Source organism: Eucyclogobius newberryi, unplaced genomic scaffold (genome assembly GCF_026437365.1).
Source record: "Eucyclogobius newberryi isolate DKJ021-1_F unplaced genomic scaffold, fEucNew1.0.hap1 SCAF_4, whole genome shotgun sequence".
In the NCBI taxonomy this organism is placed as follows: Eukaryota; Metazoa; Chordata; class Actinopteri; order Gobiiformes; family Gobiidae; genus Eucyclogobius; species Eucyclogobius newberryi.
The window spans coordinates 27,657,610-27,674,726 of NW_027316056.1; the positions used below are offsets into that span (position 1 = coordinate 27,657,610).

The 17,117-nt window shown below is 43.6% G+C and overlaps 3 protein-coding genes across 3 annotated transcripts; 1 reads left to right on the forward strand and 2 right to left on the reverse strand.

Annotated features, from left to right (window-relative positions):
* Positions 1-3,175: 3,175 nt before the first annotated feature.
* On the reverse strand, positions 3,176-5,985 carry primpol (primase and polymerase (DNA-directed)). Its single transcript, XM_072462825.1, has 14 exons — positions 5,886-5,985; positions 5,576-5,774; positions 5,409-5,503; positions 5,206-5,344; positions 4,973-5,120; positions 4,837-4,906; positions 4,630-4,766; positions 4,390-4,552; positions 4,228-4,310; positions 4,057-4,146; positions 3,785-3,893; positions 3,635-3,711; positions 3,522-3,568; positions 3,176-3,446 (listed from the first exon to the last, which is right to left on the reverse strand). The coding sequence occupies exons 2-14, from the start codon at positions 5,741-5,743 to the stop codon at positions 3,216-3,218; spliced, it is 1,557 nt and encodes a 518-aa protein (XP_072318926.1). The 5' UTR covers positions 5,744-5,774; positions 5,886-5,985; the 3' UTR covers positions 3,176-3,215.
* Positions 5,986-7,560: 1,575 nt separating this feature from the next.
* LOC140378208 (ecto-ADP-ribosyltransferase 4) lies at positions 7,561-9,238 on the forward strand. Its single transcript, XM_072463933.1, has 4 exons — positions 7,561-7,748; positions 7,860-7,928; positions 8,005-8,720; positions 9,140-9,238. Exons 2-4 carry the CDS (start codon positions 7,869-7,871, stop codon positions 9,210-9,212), a joined length of 849 nt encoding a protein of 282 aa, XP_072320034.1. The 5' UTR covers positions 7,561-7,748; positions 7,860-7,868; the 3' UTR covers positions 9,213-9,238.
* Positions 9,239-10,071: 833 nt separating this feature from the next.
* LOC140377839 (neuromedin-K receptor-like) lies at positions 10,072-15,648 on the reverse strand. Its single transcript, XM_072463446.1, has 5 exons — positions 15,241-15,648; positions 14,799-14,987; positions 14,501-14,651; positions 11,629-11,825; positions 10,072-10,333 (listed from the first exon to the last, which is right to left on the reverse strand). The coding sequence occupies exons 1-5, from the start codon at positions 15,597-15,599 to the stop codon at positions 10,123-10,125; spliced, it is 1,107 nt and encodes a 368-aa protein (XP_072319547.1). The 5' UTR covers positions 15,600-15,648; the 3' UTR covers positions 10,072-10,122.
* Between the last annotated feature and the right edge of the window lie 1,469 nt (positions 15,649-17,117).

Below are 17,117 nucleotides of genomic sequence, written 5' to 3' on the forward strand. Positions count from 1 at the left end.
ACGCTCCACTTCTCTGGTGTTGCCCGCGGGGAGAGGCGGCGGGCTGGTGTGGGCTTGCTGATAGCCCCTCAGCTCAGCCGCCACGTGTTGGAGTTTACCCCGGTGAACGAGAGGGTCGCGTCCCTCCGCCTTCGGGTGGGGGACAGGTCTCTCACTGTTGTGGCGGCCTATGGGCCGAACAGCAGTGCAGAGTACCCGGCCTTCTTGGAGTCCTTGGGAGGGGTACTGGACAGTGCACCGACCGGGGACTCCGTTGTTCTACTGGGGGACTTCAACGCCCACGTGGGCAATGACAGTGACACCTGGAGAGGGGTGATCGGGAAGAACGGCTTCCCCGATCTGAACCCGAGTGGTGTTCAGTTATTGGACTTCTGTGCTAGCCACGGATTGTCCATAACGAACACCATGTTCAAGCACAAGGGTGTCCATCAGTGCACATGGCACCAGGACACCCTAGGCCGGAGGTCAATGATCGACTTTGTTGTCGTGTCATCTGACCTCCGGCCGCGTGTCTTGGACACTCGGGTGAAGAGAGGGGCAGAGTTGTCAACTGATCACCACCTGGTGGTGAGTTGGATCCGCTGGCGGAGGAGGAAGCCGGACAGACTTGGCAGACCCAAGCGCATTGTGAGGGTCTGTTGGGAGCCCTCTGTCAGTAGGGTATTCAACTCGTACCTCCGGGAGAGCTTCTCCCATGTCCCGGGGGAGGCTGGGGACATTGAGTCCGAGTGGACCATGTTCTCCGCCTCCATTGTTGATGCGGCTGCTCGGAGCTGTCTCCGTTGCCTGTCGTGGCGGCAACCCCCGAACCCGGTGGTGGACACCGGAAGTAAGGGATGCCGTCAGACTGAAGAAGGAGGCCTATCAGGCCACTCTGGCTTGTAGGTCTCCGGAGGTCATCGACGGGTATCGGCAGGCCAAGCGAGCCGCGGCTCGTGCTGTCGCAGAGGCAAAAACCCGGGCCTGGGAGGAGTTCGGGGAGGCCATGGAGGAGGACTATCGGTCGGCACCAAAGAAATTCTGGCAAACCGTCCGGCGCCTCAGGAAGGGGAAGCAGTGTCTCACCAACACCGTTTACGGTGCGGGTGGAGGCCTGCTGACCTCGACTGGGGATGTCGTCGGACGGTGGAAGGAATACTTTGAGGATCTCCTTAATCCCTCAGTCACGTCTTCCGAAGAGGAAGTAGAGACCGGGGACTCGGAGGCTGGCTCATCCATCACCCAAGCTGAAGTCACTGAGGTTGTTCGCAAACTCCTCGGTGGCAGGGCTCCGGGGGTGGATGAGATCCGCCCTGAGTACCTAAAGTATCTGGATGTTGTAGGACTGTCTTGGTTGACACGTCTCTGCAACATGGCGTGGCGGTCGGGGACCGTGCCTCTGGACTGGCAGACCGGGGTGGTGGTCCCTCTGTTCAAGAAGGGGGACCGGAGGGTGTGTTCCAACTACAGAGGGATCACACTCCTCAGCCTCCCAGGTAAGGTCTATTCCAAGGTACTGGAGAGGAGAATCCGACCGATAGTCGAACCTCGGATTCAGGAGGAGCAGAGTAGTTTTCGTCCCGGTCGTGGAACACTGGACCAGCTCTATACCCTCCATCGGGTGCTCGAGGGTTCATGGGAGTTTGCCCAACCAGTCCACATGTGCTTTGTGGATCTGGAGAAGGTTTTCGACCGTGTCCCTCGGGGTGTCCTTTGGGGGGTGCTCCGGGAGTACGGGGTCCGGGGCCCTTTTCTCAGGGCTGTCCGGTCCCTGTATGACCGGAGCAGGAGCTGTGTTCGCATTGCCGGCAGTAAGTCAGACCTGTTCCCAGTGCATGTTGGACTCCGCCAGGGCTGCCCTTTGTCACCGGTTCTGTTCATAATTTTTATGGACAGAATTTCTAGGCGCGGTCGGGGGTCGGAGGGTGTCCGGTTTGGGGACCACAGGATCTCATCTCTGCTGTTTGCAGACGATGTTGTCCTGATGGCTCCATCAAACCCGGACCTTCAACATGCACTGGGACGGTTTGCAGAAGAGTGTGAAGCGGCTGGGATGAGAATCAGCACCTCCAAATCCGAGGCCATGGTTCTCGACCGGAAAAAGGTGGCTTGCCCTCTCCAGGTGGGTGGGGTGTCCTTGCCCCAAGTGGAGGAGTTCAAGTATCTCGGGGTCTTGTTCACGAGTGAGGGAAGGATGGAGCGTGAGATTGACAGTTGGATCGGTGCAGCGGCTGCAGTGATGCAGTCGCTGCATCGGACCGTTGTGGTGAAGAGGGAGCTGAGCCGAAAGGCAAAGCTCTCTATTTACCGGTCGGTCTACGTTCCTACCCTCACCTATGGTCATGAGCTTTGGGTAGTGACCGAAAGAACAAGATCGCGGATACAAGCGGTCGAAATGAGTTTCCTCCGCCGTGTGGCTGGGCGCTCCCTTAGAGATAGGGTGAGGAGCTCGGCCACACGGGGGGAGCTCGGAGTAGAGCCGCTGCTCCTCCACGTCGAGAGGAGCCAGCTGAGGTGGCTCGGGCATCTGTTCCGGATGCCTCCTGGGCGCCTCCCTCGGGAGGTGTTTCAGGCATGTCCCACCGGGAAGAGGCCCCGGGGAAGACCCAGGACACGCTGGAGAGACTATGTCTCTCGGCTGGCCTGGGAACGCCTCTGGATCCCCCCGGAGGAGTTAGAGGAAGTGTCTGGGGAGGAGGAAGTCTGGGAGTCCCTGCTCAGACTGCTGCCCCCGCGACCCGGCCCCGGATAAAGCGGCAGAAGATGGATGGATGGATGGATAATTCATTGGTAATTGTCATGAACATTTCCTGAAGATTTGGCCCTTTGAATACTTTAATATTAAAGGCGTTTTCTTTCATGTGACCTTGAGCTAACAGCACATTGGCTGTATCGTATGTAATATAGCACTACCCAACAACTCTGAACCCTGAACATACATCATTTTACTTACAACTAAGAAATATGGCCTTGTCCACATATTTAGGATACATAAATATCATGTATGTATAGTTTGATAATATTTATTATATAAAAAAAACTGCAGTTAGATACACCAAACACGACAGTGTTTTTATAAACAGTGACAAATGTAAAATATAAAAAGAGAGATGTGTATAATTATACTGCATCATGGGTTTACATTCTTGAACACAAATATAACATTTCACACACATATTCATAACTTTACAGTATATTACTTGAATTATAATTTGTTTTTGGGTAATCACGCCCCTTCATTGTGAGTCATAATCATTCATACATTCCAACAGTAGCTCATCTGGCAGCTCCTTGTTCTGTTCAAAGGCATTTAGACTCTCCAAATAGTCCAGGTCATCCTGTGTATTGCCCCAGTTGTCCGGCGCCTTCCCCAGCGGCTCTGCAGACGGGCGGGGCTGTTCTGTCCGTCCTTGGCTCAGTTCAATGTTGCCGCTGTCATCCATTAAGTACATCTGGTCTTCCTCGTCCTGTCGGGGCAGAGTATGGGTCACTATTGCCGTGCGTTCGGCGTCGAGGTGGTGAATTGTTAAAAAGCAACATACCAGTTCAATGAGGTAACTTATGCAGATCTCCTGAGGCAGTGGGTAACCTGTAGACACCACAAACCCTCATGACACACTTAAAACTAACATGAATATACTGAACGAAGGCATACTTGAGGATCTGAAGTTCCTGCAGTCCGGGTCGTGGCATTTCTGATACCACACTTCCTCTTTGAGATCCACGACAATCCTGTGTGCAGAGACGACGCACTCAGAAAAGCAAAGAGCACAAATAAAACGGCCATGACATTAAGAGCACACACAAGATGTTGTTGCTTTTGTGAAACCTGGCCACATTCTCACACCAGCGGAAGTGGACGATGTCATAAACGAGCAGCTGGTCAGCGGCGAAATAGTTCCATCGCCTGATACCTTTAGACAGGAGACAGAGAGAGCAGTTCATACTTGATTAAAATGGTGCTTGTCGTGTCAAGTCGTTCGCTGTCTTGCTTTTTTAATTTGTCCTGAATTCCTCCACACGCCCCGCACCCTCATCTAGGACTTCATGGTGAATTATAGTAATACGAGGACATACTTCCTTGGATCTCGTCTTTTTGAACCAACGTTAAAACAAACTGGTCCATTTCCTGATGAGGCGAGGACGAGCAGCCAGAAAGGGAAGATGCTGTTGGGAAGATGGCAGTTATATTCGTTATATTAAGTGTCTCGGCATAATACCAAACGTCCTGGACCCTAGTGGCCTCACCTTTGCCCGGAGCCGGTCTGCGCTGACTCCTTCCAGTTGGATTGGTCTCTTGTGAGAAGGTAAGAATCTTTTGGCCTGTAAAACTTGAAAGGCACAATTGTTATTATCATTTTTCTTCATACAATCATGATCAGACTAACTTATGTTCTGAACTTCAAATACCTGATATTACAGACTAAAGAAGCCAGGAATATTGCTTCTTCCACAGAAACACCCTTCTCAGTTTTGGGTGAGAAGCTGTTGTCCTCTGCCACGGTAAATGCTGCATTTTTACCCATCTTTGAGGACTTGTAAAGGCGAAAGTTTCTGTTCTTTGTGTAAACGCCTTTAAAATATAGCGTATGACAATATCACAATGAAGCTAATTACACAGTAATAAGGTTTATGTTTTTGAAAGCTTACCAAGATCAACAAAAAGACAATCCTCCCCATCCTTGTTTTTGACAAGGAGGAAACTGAGGTCTTCAGGTTTGTGTCTTTTGGTTTGTGGCTCTTCACATGTTTTATCAGCAATAGTTGATTGATCCTTTTCTTGTACGCTACAAAATATTGCCATTTAAAGTGACATTTCAGTGTAGATAATGGTTTCTGTAAGGAAAAAAATCTAACCTGTCTTTTGGTAGAGAAGATATGGAACCTGTGGTTTTAATAGGCTCCAGAATGTTATGAATAAATCTGCCTACAAGAGAAGTGGATAAAATGTAATAACCGAGCACATGCATGTTTCTGATTCAGCTGAACATACCAACATGGATGTTGTCTTTGAAGGCTGCGTTTGGGAGATTGAAGATAAGATGACGACTGAACTTGTCCTCTGTGCTTGAGTCCAGATTAAGGACATTAAGTGCAGAGCAATCAATCCCATATGTGTCCTTCAGCTTCACACAGACAAACTGTCAACACAAGTGTTCACATGAGTCTATAAATGAAGCACACAAGAGGCACAGCAGTATTTGCCATGATAAAGATGTGAGCTACCTGAATGAGTAAAGACACCATGTTTTTGCCATCAGCCTTGATGTTTGAAGGTTTGTGAAACTCCAGGTCAAAGTAGAGCTTACAAACTGCTTCCTCTGGTATTACTTCATAACAGTGCATCAATGACTGTGGGTAAGTCCTGCAAAAACACCAGAGTAAACAAGTCAACCTTCAAACAGCAGTGAGTAAGGGCAGATACACACCTGTAGTAATGCCACAGCTCAGTGTAACTTGTGACCAGGAACATCCTCTGCCCAGGCGCGCTCGTCTCTTTCTCCAGTGCAAACACATGTACATCCTTCAGACACAGTCACATCATCACACACGTGTAAAGGGGCGCGGCTGCTACGCGGTGTCTTCATACTGTTACCTCTTTGCAGCTCTTTGCAAAGTGAAAGGCTAAAGTCTGTCGGGGGAAGATCTTCCAGACAGACGCAGGCTGACACGGCCACAGCCGAGGCTTGTAGCCGGAGGTCAGAGGGTTCTTCTGGAAAGACTGCGCGAGCTGCTCCACCTTCTGCACACGAGCCTCCCACATGCTCGTGGCGAGGCTGCCCAACGGCAAACACCTGAGCATTGCCATAAAAGACAAACATTACAATGACGAGCAGCCAAAAGAGAATCATATAAGACGGTGGTGTTGACATCGTGTCCATAAAAAACAGAACAGAAAACTGTACCGTAATAATCGGTCACTTTCCTTGCTCTAGGCGAAGCATTAACTGGAAACAAATCTTTTAGACAAATGCATCTTATCTGAGAAACACAAATACTCACACTAAGTAAGCTGTTATAGCCCGATGATATACTATCATCTGGTGTTTTTCTTTTTGGCGCTGCTATAACCGGAAACAGAAGTGCGCGTGTTTCCGGAGGAGGAGCGAGCTCTGCTGATCCATGTCTATATCTATATATCTATATATCTATATCTCTATACCTATATCTATATATCTATATATATCTATATATCTATATATCTCTATCTCTATCTCTATCTCTATCTCTATCTCTATCTCTATCTCTATCTCTAGATCTAGATCTAGATCTAGATCTATATATCTATATATCTATATATCTATATATCTATATATCTATATATCAATATATCAATATATCAATATATCTATCTATATATATATATATATATATATATATATATATATATATATATATATATATATATATATATATATATATATATATATCTTCCCCCCCTAAAAACAGAGTCTAGATGACTACAGTTAAATATATATATATATATATATATATATATATATATATATATATATATATATATATATATATATATATATATATATATATATATATATATATATATATATATTTCTAATATGATTCAGCTGAACATACCAACATGGATGTTGTCTTTGAAGGCTGCGTTTGGGAGATTGAAGATAAGATGACGACTGAACTTGTCCTCTGTGCTTGAGTCCAGATTAAGGACATTAAGTGCAGAGCAATCAATCCCATATGTGTCCTTCAGCTTCACACAGACAAACTGTCAACACAAGTGTTCACATGATTGCTCATCCCTCCAGTTTGGGGGTCACTGCCCAAAGTGCTCCAATCACTACGGGAACCACCGATACCTTCACACTCCAGGTTGGTTTCGCCATTACCATTCTGTCTGTCTGTATCTGGAAGTCCCGGAGGACCTTGGCTCTGTCGTTCTCCACCACATTTGGAGGTGTTTCCCACCTTGTCCTTGGGGTCTCCAGCCCGTACTCTGCACAGATGTTTCTGTACATTATGCCAGCCACTTGGTCATTGCGCTCCATGTATGCTGTCCCTGCCAGCATCTTACACCCTGCAGTTATGTGTGGGATGGTCTCAGGGCCCCCTTTGCACAGCCTGCACCTTGGGTCTTGTCTGTTGTGGTAGATCTGGGCCTCTATTGCTCTGGTGTTCAGGGCCTGCTCCTGTGCTGCCATGATCAGGGCCTCTGTGCGGTCCTTCAGACCGGCTCTTTCTAACCATTGGTAGGATTTTGTGATATCAGCCACTTACATATAATTAATCTAGATTAGTCTAGATACATTTAATTATTCGCTTATTGTATTAGTCTACGATCCACATAATTGTTCTTACAATGTGTATGCTCTGTTATATGCTGCCCTAATTTTACATTCCTAACTAAACTGAGAAGGAAGGAAGGAAGCGAGAGAAGGCAAGGCAGTGGAAAATAGCATTGACACACACACACACACACATACACACACACACACATACATACATACACACACACACACACACACATACACACATACACACACACATACACACATACACACACACACACACACACACACACACACTGTTATAAGCTTGTTGTCTCAGAAAACAAGCTTATAACAGCACGAAGATCATATTTATTCCATTAAACACATTTTAACTCGGCTACATTAGGATAACATCACCAGAAAAGCAAATCACTTTTCAATAACATATTATTTCAAACACAATGGGGCAGTTTCCAAAGAAGTGAGGCTCGTCCTTATCTCTCCACAGGAAAGGTGTTGCTGGTAAGATTTTTTTTTACTTCCCCACATTTGCACTTGCAGTTTTGCCTACCACATTCTCGGGGAGCACCGTTGTTCCTGTTTTTGCAACAAACGTGCATTTGTGTTTTCTAGATAACTAAAATGCAGGAAGGAAGAAAGCTTGTTCTTGCTGTAATCTGCAGCTTGGTGCTTTGCATCGAGGCAAGTATTGATGTTGTTATTATTCCATTATGCACATCTGTAAGAACAATTTCATAATTTTCTCGTTTATTGTAAGGTGGCTGCTGAAATCCCCTCGGACATGGCGCCAGATGCCGTGGATGACATGTATGAAGGATGTACCAAAAATGCTTTGAAAAAGTTTGTCCTCTCAGATCTGCTACAAGAAGAATTGAACGACAGTGTGGTTTTCCAGAAAGCATGGGATCTGGCCCTGTCCTCTGCCTGCCCAAAAGTGATCCAAGGAGGGCTGAAGCAACACAGCACTGCACTCCGGACAATGGCCAGTGATGAGGGCACGTTTAGAGAACAACTGAACAACGCTGTGTACACATTAGGAACAAATATCACCACCTACGAAAACCACTTTCATTTTAAGTCTTTTCATTTCCTCCTGATGGATTCCATTCGTCTGCTTAACCCTGTGCCGCCTACTTGTCCCACAGTGTACTCTTTCTCTGACCTGAAATTCAACGTTCCGAAAGGTTCCACTGTGAGACTCGGACAATTTTGGATTGGCTATCCAAGTTTGGAGATACTCAAGAAGGCAAGAGACATTGATGACGAACACATTTTGAGCATCACTACTTGCTTTTTTGCAAATCTTGGAGACAATATTTGTAACGAGGAGCCAATGTTCCTCCTTTCTCCAGCTGAGGAGTTCACAGTGGAAGATTTCAGGCATGTTAAAGAGGAGGATGATTTATCATACCATATGACTGTTTTAAAACATTCCCGACTGAAGAGCACGCACAACTGTTACAGCTTTTCAAGGTAAGATCGCCCTTTGTGGTCAACACTGAATAATAATGATTGTAAAGTATGACACATAGACACATTTTCAGCTATAGACGACATAGTTTTGTCCTCTTTAGATTAACGTCCTTAAAGAGGCAGATGGGTGTTTGTAAAAAAAAAAAAAAAGGTTGGCCTAATCTTATTTTTAGGGGCATGATTATAGTGTCTGATATGTGCAATGTGCAATATCATAAAAACATGTATTTCATCTTTGCTGTTAATGTCAAATAAGTAATAATAAATATGCAACATGTGGTCATTTTAAGTCTTGTTCTGCTGCGGTTTTAGTGTTAACAGCTCTTATCGTGTTCAAAAGGCATGTTAATGTCTGTAATTAGTCATTCTTCCTGATATATATTTTGACAATTGGCTTGTCTGTTTGTGTGTTCTCGTAGGTCACCCGGCATCTCCTCTCACTGGATTTTCCTGGCACTTTTGATCCCGTCCTTTTACATCATCACTTCCTAATTCATTTATAGTTGAAACTTTTACCTTGTTGTAATTACAAAACTCATACTGATTTTATAATTATTGGTTGTGTTTTATTGTACTAAAACTAATTCTAGTTATTTCATCCACATTATCTAAACAACATTATAAAATAATAAAGTCTGATAGAAAGGAATCCAAAAGCTCAGATTTAATTTAATTTACATTTTAAGCTTTGTTTTAATTGAAACATTGTTTTATTGGCAAGACTAAGACTAAATCAAAGAGAGCACTTGTGAGTATTACATTCAGAGATAAGACATTACATTTTAAAGGTAATTGTGAGCAGCACTGGTCCGCTTTTATAACATACTAACCAGCATTTAGCCAAAACAAGGCTATGACAGTGACATTTTCTGAATTCATAATAATATTTACATTGATACGTTTTACAACAATGAGCAACAGCCAAACCTGCAGATTCACAGGCACATAAAGCGCCATAAATAGATCATCAAATCAAATCAAATCAATTTATTTTTGTAAGGCCCAAAATCACAACAACAGTTGCCTCTGAGGGCCACAGGGAGAAATGAATCAACAATGTCTGTGGTGGCGATGGAGTCAGACAATGTCTGTGGTGGCGAGGGACGATGTCCCAGGGTCCTCTGTCCTTAGACTCTCCTTCTCGGCCAGGAAAAACTACAACAAAAAAAAAAAAAAAACCTCTTTGGGAAAAAAGCGTAGAAACCTGGAGGAGTTCCAGTGAAGGAGAGATCCGACTCTCACAGACGGACAGACGGACACGAGGAGACTGGAGCTGGACCCACTCTTCAGGCAGAAGAGTGGGTCATATCATATCACTTCAACATGCACGTCGTGGCAGATGCACAATAAAACAAAGCTGATAAACCTTTCAATCCTGTGGCTCCTGGGAGCTCTGGCAGTGCTAGCTGTCTTTAATGGAGTGGGACGTCTGGGAGTCCAAGCACGGCCTGTTTCCATGGACACGAACGCTCTTGTCTTTGCTGAGGATGCTGGTGCACATGCTGCTCTGGTACCCCGGCCGCAGCCCCCGGTTCTGCAGCTCCAGCTCGTCGTAGCTGGACAGGTGAATGAAGGGACAGCAGCGGAAAACGTGCTTGAATCCAGCTCTGAACCTGGAGAGATTTGTATTATATTGTAACCGTCAGAAACTTGCTAAAACGTGTCTGAAAAAGCTCACACGAAATGTAAAAGTAAAATTAAACTCAAAAGTGCAGATTACACAGCAAATGTATACTATTTAGATTTTCTCAACTCAAAAACTGTAATATTGTAAATTGTTTGATTTTGAGAGTTTGAGAGTGAATTGTGTATGTCATGTTTTACTACATTTCATATTGACAAAGCATAGCGTGACCCTAAAGAGTACGGGCTATTCATGTGTCCAGATGGCTGAGGAAAGCTGTCTAACCTTTCTATTTCTGCTGGATTCGTGCTCCACCTCACCCTCTGACCTCTCTCCTTCTCCACTGAAGTTTGTAGAGGTGTTTCTGCAGGTGTCACTCTCTAGACGGGGGCATCCCAGTAATGAGGGACCCAAGCGAACCTGGACCAGTCTTCCAGACACTGTTGCTCTACTTTCTGTGTGGAGGTCTTGGTCATTAGCTCTAAAGCATGTGACTGTCTGTGGAATCAGTGTTGCCAAATGTAAACTAACTTAAAATACTTACTTTTAGCTCTCTCTTTCAAAGTTGTTGATACTCTTTCCACTTCCAGTTAGATTGCCTACAATTCTAACTTGATTTCTCCCCCATAGTCACAATGAACTGATTTTATTACTGTGTTTAAGAGTGCTTTCACAATGCACTTTTAATTGGAATCAGGATTTGTTTGCTTGGCTGGTTCGGTTCGTTCGGGTAATTGTGAACTCGCAATGAACTCTGATCTGGACCAAAGGAGAAATCCCTGGTCCAGTTGGAGATGTCGGTCTCGACCCGATTGAAACGAACTCTAGTGTGATCTGCAAAAGCAAACGAACCAGAGAGCGGAACAAACGAGAAGTGACCATGAAATGAACCACGCCAAGACACACATGAGGCTCATACTTCAGTTGATCATTTGCATTGGGAACGTGAACTGGACCAACTCAGAGGAAAATACAATGTTGCAACTTTAATCCCCAATCAAAACAGTCCACTTCAATTTGTATTGTGTATGCAGCCTACCATACCAGCAATCTATAACATTGAATGCAGATGAAGGCTGGTAAATTGTTCATAATAAAAAACAACACTATTATATTTATTTTGGATGGAAATTGCATTGTTATAATCAATATGGACAATGGGATCTAAACCCAAACTCTCCAAACCCTTTAAGTTGAGATTTGGGGAGCTGTAATTGTAAGGTGAACTTTATAAAAGTGAAAACAGAGCATTACTATTATGATTAGCTCAGAGAGGTCACTGACCTGCTGTTGAGGCAGCAGTAGATGATGGGGTTGTACATGGTGGAGCTCATGGCCAGCCACAGCACACTGAGGTAAACCTGCTGGATGTACTTCCACTTGCTCAGATCCTTGTTCAGACCAGTCACTATGAAGTAGATGTGGTAGGGCAGCCAGCAGAGGGCAAAGGTCACCACCACGATTATCATCATCTTCACCACCTGCAGAAATGAGGAAATGAGAAATTCATTCAAATGAAATTGGCTGAGCAGTAAGTTCTAAGTCTGTCGGGGTAATTGGGAGTGGTGTGGTCTGCATGATAACAGCAGTGCCAATGGTAAATGAGGGTTGTTATACTGACATTTGGGCTTGATATAGGGTGAAGTATGATAAATGATGCTAGAGGTTTCTTTATTTGTCCTATAAATGAATTTATTTTTAATGTTGTAGTGGTTTATTTTGTATTATGTATGTGGCCTAGGGGTAGGATGTTGATGCATTAAAAAAACAGAAAACACAAAAACGTCTGCTAACAGAGGTGTACAGTCTTTGGCCGCAGCCAAAGACTGTTTGCCTTCAAGAGAAGATCCACTTATCAACAATAATGTAACACTGGAATGCAATTCATCTTTGGACAAGCTTATAGAGACAATGTTACAGCAAAGGCATTCACAGCTAAAGGTGGTCCAACTAAGTATTAAAGCGTGTAACTTTTTTTTCTGTGGTGGCTTTTTTTGGGACAGGCAGTGATTTATAAATCAACATACACTTATAATGAAAAAAAAAGAATGATGTCTTTAGTTAGAAACCAATGGTGTGCTTTGTTGCTCGTTGTTCTTGATGCCGTGTTTTGAATCAGTTCTACCATTTTGCTATTTCCTTTGAAAGCAGCCTGAGCATTTCATAATAAAGAAAAGAAAGTTTGCAGTTGCAACAGGAGCTGCAGGTTGCAGGTAGAACAAAGGTTACAAAGTGCCACAATGTGGGCCAGTGTGTGTGAGACGGCCCATGATTACATTAACCTCTTTGAATGGGGGATTTTTCCATTTATTTCATCCCACATCAATTTAGCTTGCAATCTCAGCCTTTGATGACATTTTGTGATGCTCGTGTGAATTGCAAATTTTGTATAATATGCTTCTCTTTTATCCCTGCCTCTGAATGCCATCCAAAATAGATATCGGCAGCACACAGTATGAGTGACATAAAAAGAGAAACAAAAGTTAATTTTGTCTTCATACGACATTCACATAATGTAGATGAGCCATATCATCAAAATCTGCTGTATATCCTACACCTACAGACAATATCAATGGATTGTATGAATAATCCACCGCCACATTGTCTTATGCCATAATATCTGTGGTGACCTTAATCCAAACGATGACGCTCCAATGCAACACAGTGATTCTGATGACCAAAACCAGATTACAGCTAAATATATGGATGAGTAGCTCCTCTGCCTGACCCCAACATTTCTATTATTTGAAGAGGTTTTATCGTAGATTACCAGTGTAACTTGCCCACCACCAGAACTATAGGCCTAGCCCGCTATAAATATTTAAATGCAAAAGCTGTCTGTGTGAGCTACAAACAAGGCCTGCCAATGCTACAATATCAACACTGATTCACTGAAGAAATAAGAACACAGTAATAATGAGAAGTGAATTTGATGAAGGAACATTTACAGAGAATTACATGTGTTTACGCAGTATCACTGAAAGATTTGTGAAAAATCTAAATGAGAAAATCACATTATAATATGAGTTGAAGCTAAAAATTGATTTTGCGCATCACAGTCACTTCGAAATCTTGCTCTTGGCCATAACTGCTGTGCAATTAGTTACTTTAATTGTATCTCAAACTCGGTATCTTGAGCCAAAATCCTTGAGAGGTCAGTCAGCATCCGGTTGACACTCATTATATTTGATCTAACTTTCAGTCCAGATTTAGAAACAGGACAGTCACAGCTGGTTTTAAGTTTTTAAATGATTTTCTGTTTTCCTTCAATTCATCAAAGCTTTAGACATTCTTGAACCTATGCTTAAAATTAAAACTCTAAAGCAACATGGCCAAATGACCAAAGCTCAAACTGATTTGCCAATTATTGTCAAATCGATTACAATGTGTCAAACTGACTTCCTCTTTTCTGGAGGTGTTCAAAGAAGTTGCTTGGAATATCAAGAATTAGATTCTCTGGAGATTAACGCTTTTACAATACAAATGCAGAAGTCAGATGGGCATGATTGACAGGTGGATTAGCCAATCAGGGACACACATGGTCCATTGTATTGAAACAAATACCACATCTTATATGGGGGGGAAGAATAACATTTCACAGTGTTAATCTGTGTTGAGAGAAGTCTGATTTTGTTTAAAATAATACATGACTCAATTGTTTCATGTATGACAGAAATAAACAAATCTGATGACACAGTGTGGTTAGAGTTTGACTCAGGACAAGGTGACCAGACTCACTCTTCATAAAGAATTGAAGAATGGATCTAAGGAAACCAAAGGAGTGCCTCAGGGCTCTAGTTTAGGACCAATTTCATTTTCTCTTTGTATCAATAATCATGGACCTGACTTGTCTAATGTCATATATAACTTTTATGCTGATGATAAAGTATTTTACTGTTGTTTAATGTCATTGGCATGGGCCATCAAGTCAGTAGAAAATGATGCTTTCTCGTGTGCTGCAGTCCACTTGGCCCAGATCCTCCTTGAAAAAGAGATTTGGATCTCATGGGGTTCAACCTGGTTAAATAAAGGTTGATAAATAAATACATTTAAATAACCCTTTCTTTCTTTCTTTCTTTCTTTCATTCCTTCCCTTCCAAATTGTGTTTACCAGATTAAATCATCCTGTTTGTATGGTCTGTATGATCCACAGTACCTTTCTTTTAGCACGGAGCTGTCCATGGTAGTTATCCGAGGAGTCTCCAGGGATTGCCCCTCCCCACAGGGTCACGCCCACAACGGTGTAGGTGATGGCCATGATCACCAAAGGTAGTGCATACACCAGCACGGTAACTACGATGTGATACCTGAAGGGCCACAAGACACAAAAGACACATTGATTCCACTTTTCACAATCACTGTAGACCAACACTTTTGGAGCCACAGTTGCCCAGGGGCAAGTGATTGATGCATTGCCAATAGAGGTATGTTATTAGTTACTAGCACACACTCACATGAAAGGGTCTGTGGCCTTGCGGGGCCATGCTACATAGCAGACAGTCCTCAGAGGCAGGACTTTGGTTGTAGAGTAGAAGCACAAGGGGAACGCCAGTGCCACAGCCAGGCTCCAGGTGACAACAATGACTCCGATGGTCGCCTTTGCAGACATACGAGGCTTCAGAGGGTGAATGATGGCTATGTACCTGCAACACCATCATCATCACTTACAATGTTTTATAAAGGTGGATCAGTTGAGATAAGAGACTACTTCTGAGATGACATTTGAAAAACGGATCAAAGTGAATTCCACTATATTTGCAACACAAATAAGTCTATAGCCGTTGGAAAATCGTGTATTGCACCGGCAAAAAGTCACATGACATTATCCAACAAAACATTTATTTTAAATAAATGCAGCTGCAATGCAAATATAAAACGGAAGAGAAAAGTCCTTGCCTGTCGATGGCTATGGCGGTCATGGAGTTGATGCTGGCAAACACAGCTGCAACAGGGAAGAAGTTATGGAACTTGCAGTAGACCTCTCCAAAGTACCAGTCTCCGTGCGCGGCGTAGACAAAGTTGATGAGCGTGTTAAATGCAGCCATGGACACATCCGAAAAAGCCAGGTTTAGGAGGAAATAGTTAGTCACTGTTCTCATCCGTCTGTGCGCCAAAATGATCCAAATAACAATCACATTTCCAAACACAGCCACAATCAGCACTGTGCTGTAGGCCACGGACCACAGACCCACGCGCCATGCGGGCTGCGCAAACTGGTTGGTCAGATTATTGCCGCTGTTGTACCTGAGTGCCATTCCTCAGCGATCAGCGGCGGGATCTGTGTGAGCTGCTGATGGGTGGCACAAATCACGAGCATCACCGAGGCACACGCACACGCAGCATGTGACCGCGCAGCGAGGAGATCCACTGCGTCTGCGTCCAATCACAGCTGTCAGTCACACAGGGACAAAGAATACATCCACTTTAGAAAGCACATTACTACACCTCCTCACCACAATATTAACCAGACTCCCACCCAGTCACCGTGATTGTCCGACCTTTTTTCAGTTGGCAAACACTGGACATCAGTGCTAAATGTCCTCCTTCAAATGAAGGCATCAGGCTTCAACGTTGATAGTGGCTAGAGGGTGATACAGTTAATCCTTTAGATCACATCTAAAAGCAAAGCTTACAGTAGTTCCCAGGCTTTATAGGCTGTTATATAAGTATGCTCCCTGAGGAGATCAAGTCAGTCCATCAGGCCTGGATAGCTTATGTGGAGGCTTTAATTAATGTGTTGAGGGCATTAAATTATCCAAAAGTCCTAAATATAAAGCCTTGTTTTGTATGAGAATGAGAATACAATACAGCTTTGTCAAAGTCAAGATGTTTACTGCCATTCAAAGGGATAGCCACATCTGCTGGCTGTTCTGGACCAGAACACCACATTACAGGAGAAAAACCTCTATTCTGAGCTTCTTGGGTAAATTGATTTCAGAACTGTATTTTTTATGTCAAGGAGATGTTGTTTATATGATTGTTTCCCTTATTTTCTGCGGTATGTGTGCTCAGTACTCTTGTTCACAATCTTGAGATTTGGGCTGTGCAGGAGGATTACTTGGAGATGACTATAACTGGACACTGTTGAGAATGATCCTTGGACTCTCATCCAAGGGTCATTCTCAATCTGTCTTCCCACCGGACTAATCTTTGTATCCTAACTGTCCTGTAATGGGCTATCAACATCCTATTGTACGCTGATTAGCATGTACTCATCAGTGGGCGTCTCCCGCTCCATGGCTTCAGCACACTATTATACACACTTATTTTTCACAATCTTGAGATTTGGGCTGTGCAGGAGGATTACTGCAGATACTATGTACATCCAATCAGCTTTAGAATATGTAGGCAATAGTTGCCAAATAATGTAAACAATGAAGTAACAATAGTCTTCAAAACAAACAAGATTGATCCTTCGGGAACCTTTTTTTTCTTTTTGCAAACATTTTAAATGTATTACCTACATAAAGTCCAGTTCAGAACAGGTACAAAAATAACTTAAATTTAAATGAGGAAATGCACACAAATTGAACCCATTAAATCCTGCTGCGTTAACAACCACCAATTAGTCCACACACTCTACCGCTGTGCACTCATCATTCATTATTATTATGACTAGAAGCCCCCACCAACAATAAGATGATATTAGATATATAATTATTCAAATTAAATGTATTTTTGAAGGGCCCAAAATCACAACAGCAGTCCCCTCACAAGTTTTCACTGTAGATTTTACCATCAGAAAGTTATAATAAATCATTCAATGAAACAGT

Bases quoted from the DNA above. Each gene is read 5' to 3' on its own strand.
- LOC140377839 (XM_072463446.1), bottom strand. From the start codon at position 15,599: ATGGCACTCAGGTACAACAGCGGCAATAATCTGACCAACCAGTTTGCG. The intron at 14,988-15,240 runs GCAAGGACTTTT...ATGGTGTTGCAG, and splicing joins ACCGCCATAGCCATCGACAG to GTACATAGCCATCATTCACC. The intron at 10,334-11,628 runs GTCAGTGACCTC...AAATCTCTCCAG, and splicing joins TACTGCTGCCTCAACAGCAG to GTTCAGAGCTGGATTCAAGC.
- LOC140378208 (XM_072463933.1), top strand. From the start codon at position 7,869: ATGCAGGAAGGAAGAAAGCTTGTTCTTGCTGTAATCTGCAGCTTGGTG. The intron at 7,929-8,004 runs GCAAGTATTGAT...GTTTATTGTAAG, and splicing joins GCTTGGTGCTTTGCATCGAG to GTGGCTGCTGAAATCCCCTC. The intron at 8,721-9,139 runs GTAAGATCGCCC...GTGTTCTCGTAG, and splicing joins AACTGTTACAGCTTTTCAAG to GTCACCCGGCATCTCCTCTC.
- primpol (XM_072462825.1), bottom strand. From the start codon at position 5,743: ATGTGGGAGGCTCGTGTGCAGAAGGTGGAGCAGCTCGCGCAGTCTTTC. The intron at 4,553-4,629 runs GTAAGCTTTCAA...TATATTTTAAAG, and splicing joins TTGTCTTTTTGTTGATCTTG to GCGTTTACACAAAGAACAGA. The intron at 3,447-3,521 runs GTATGTTGCTTT...CTGCCCCGACAG, and splicing joins TAAGTTACCTCATTGAACTG to GACGAGGAAGACCAGATGTA.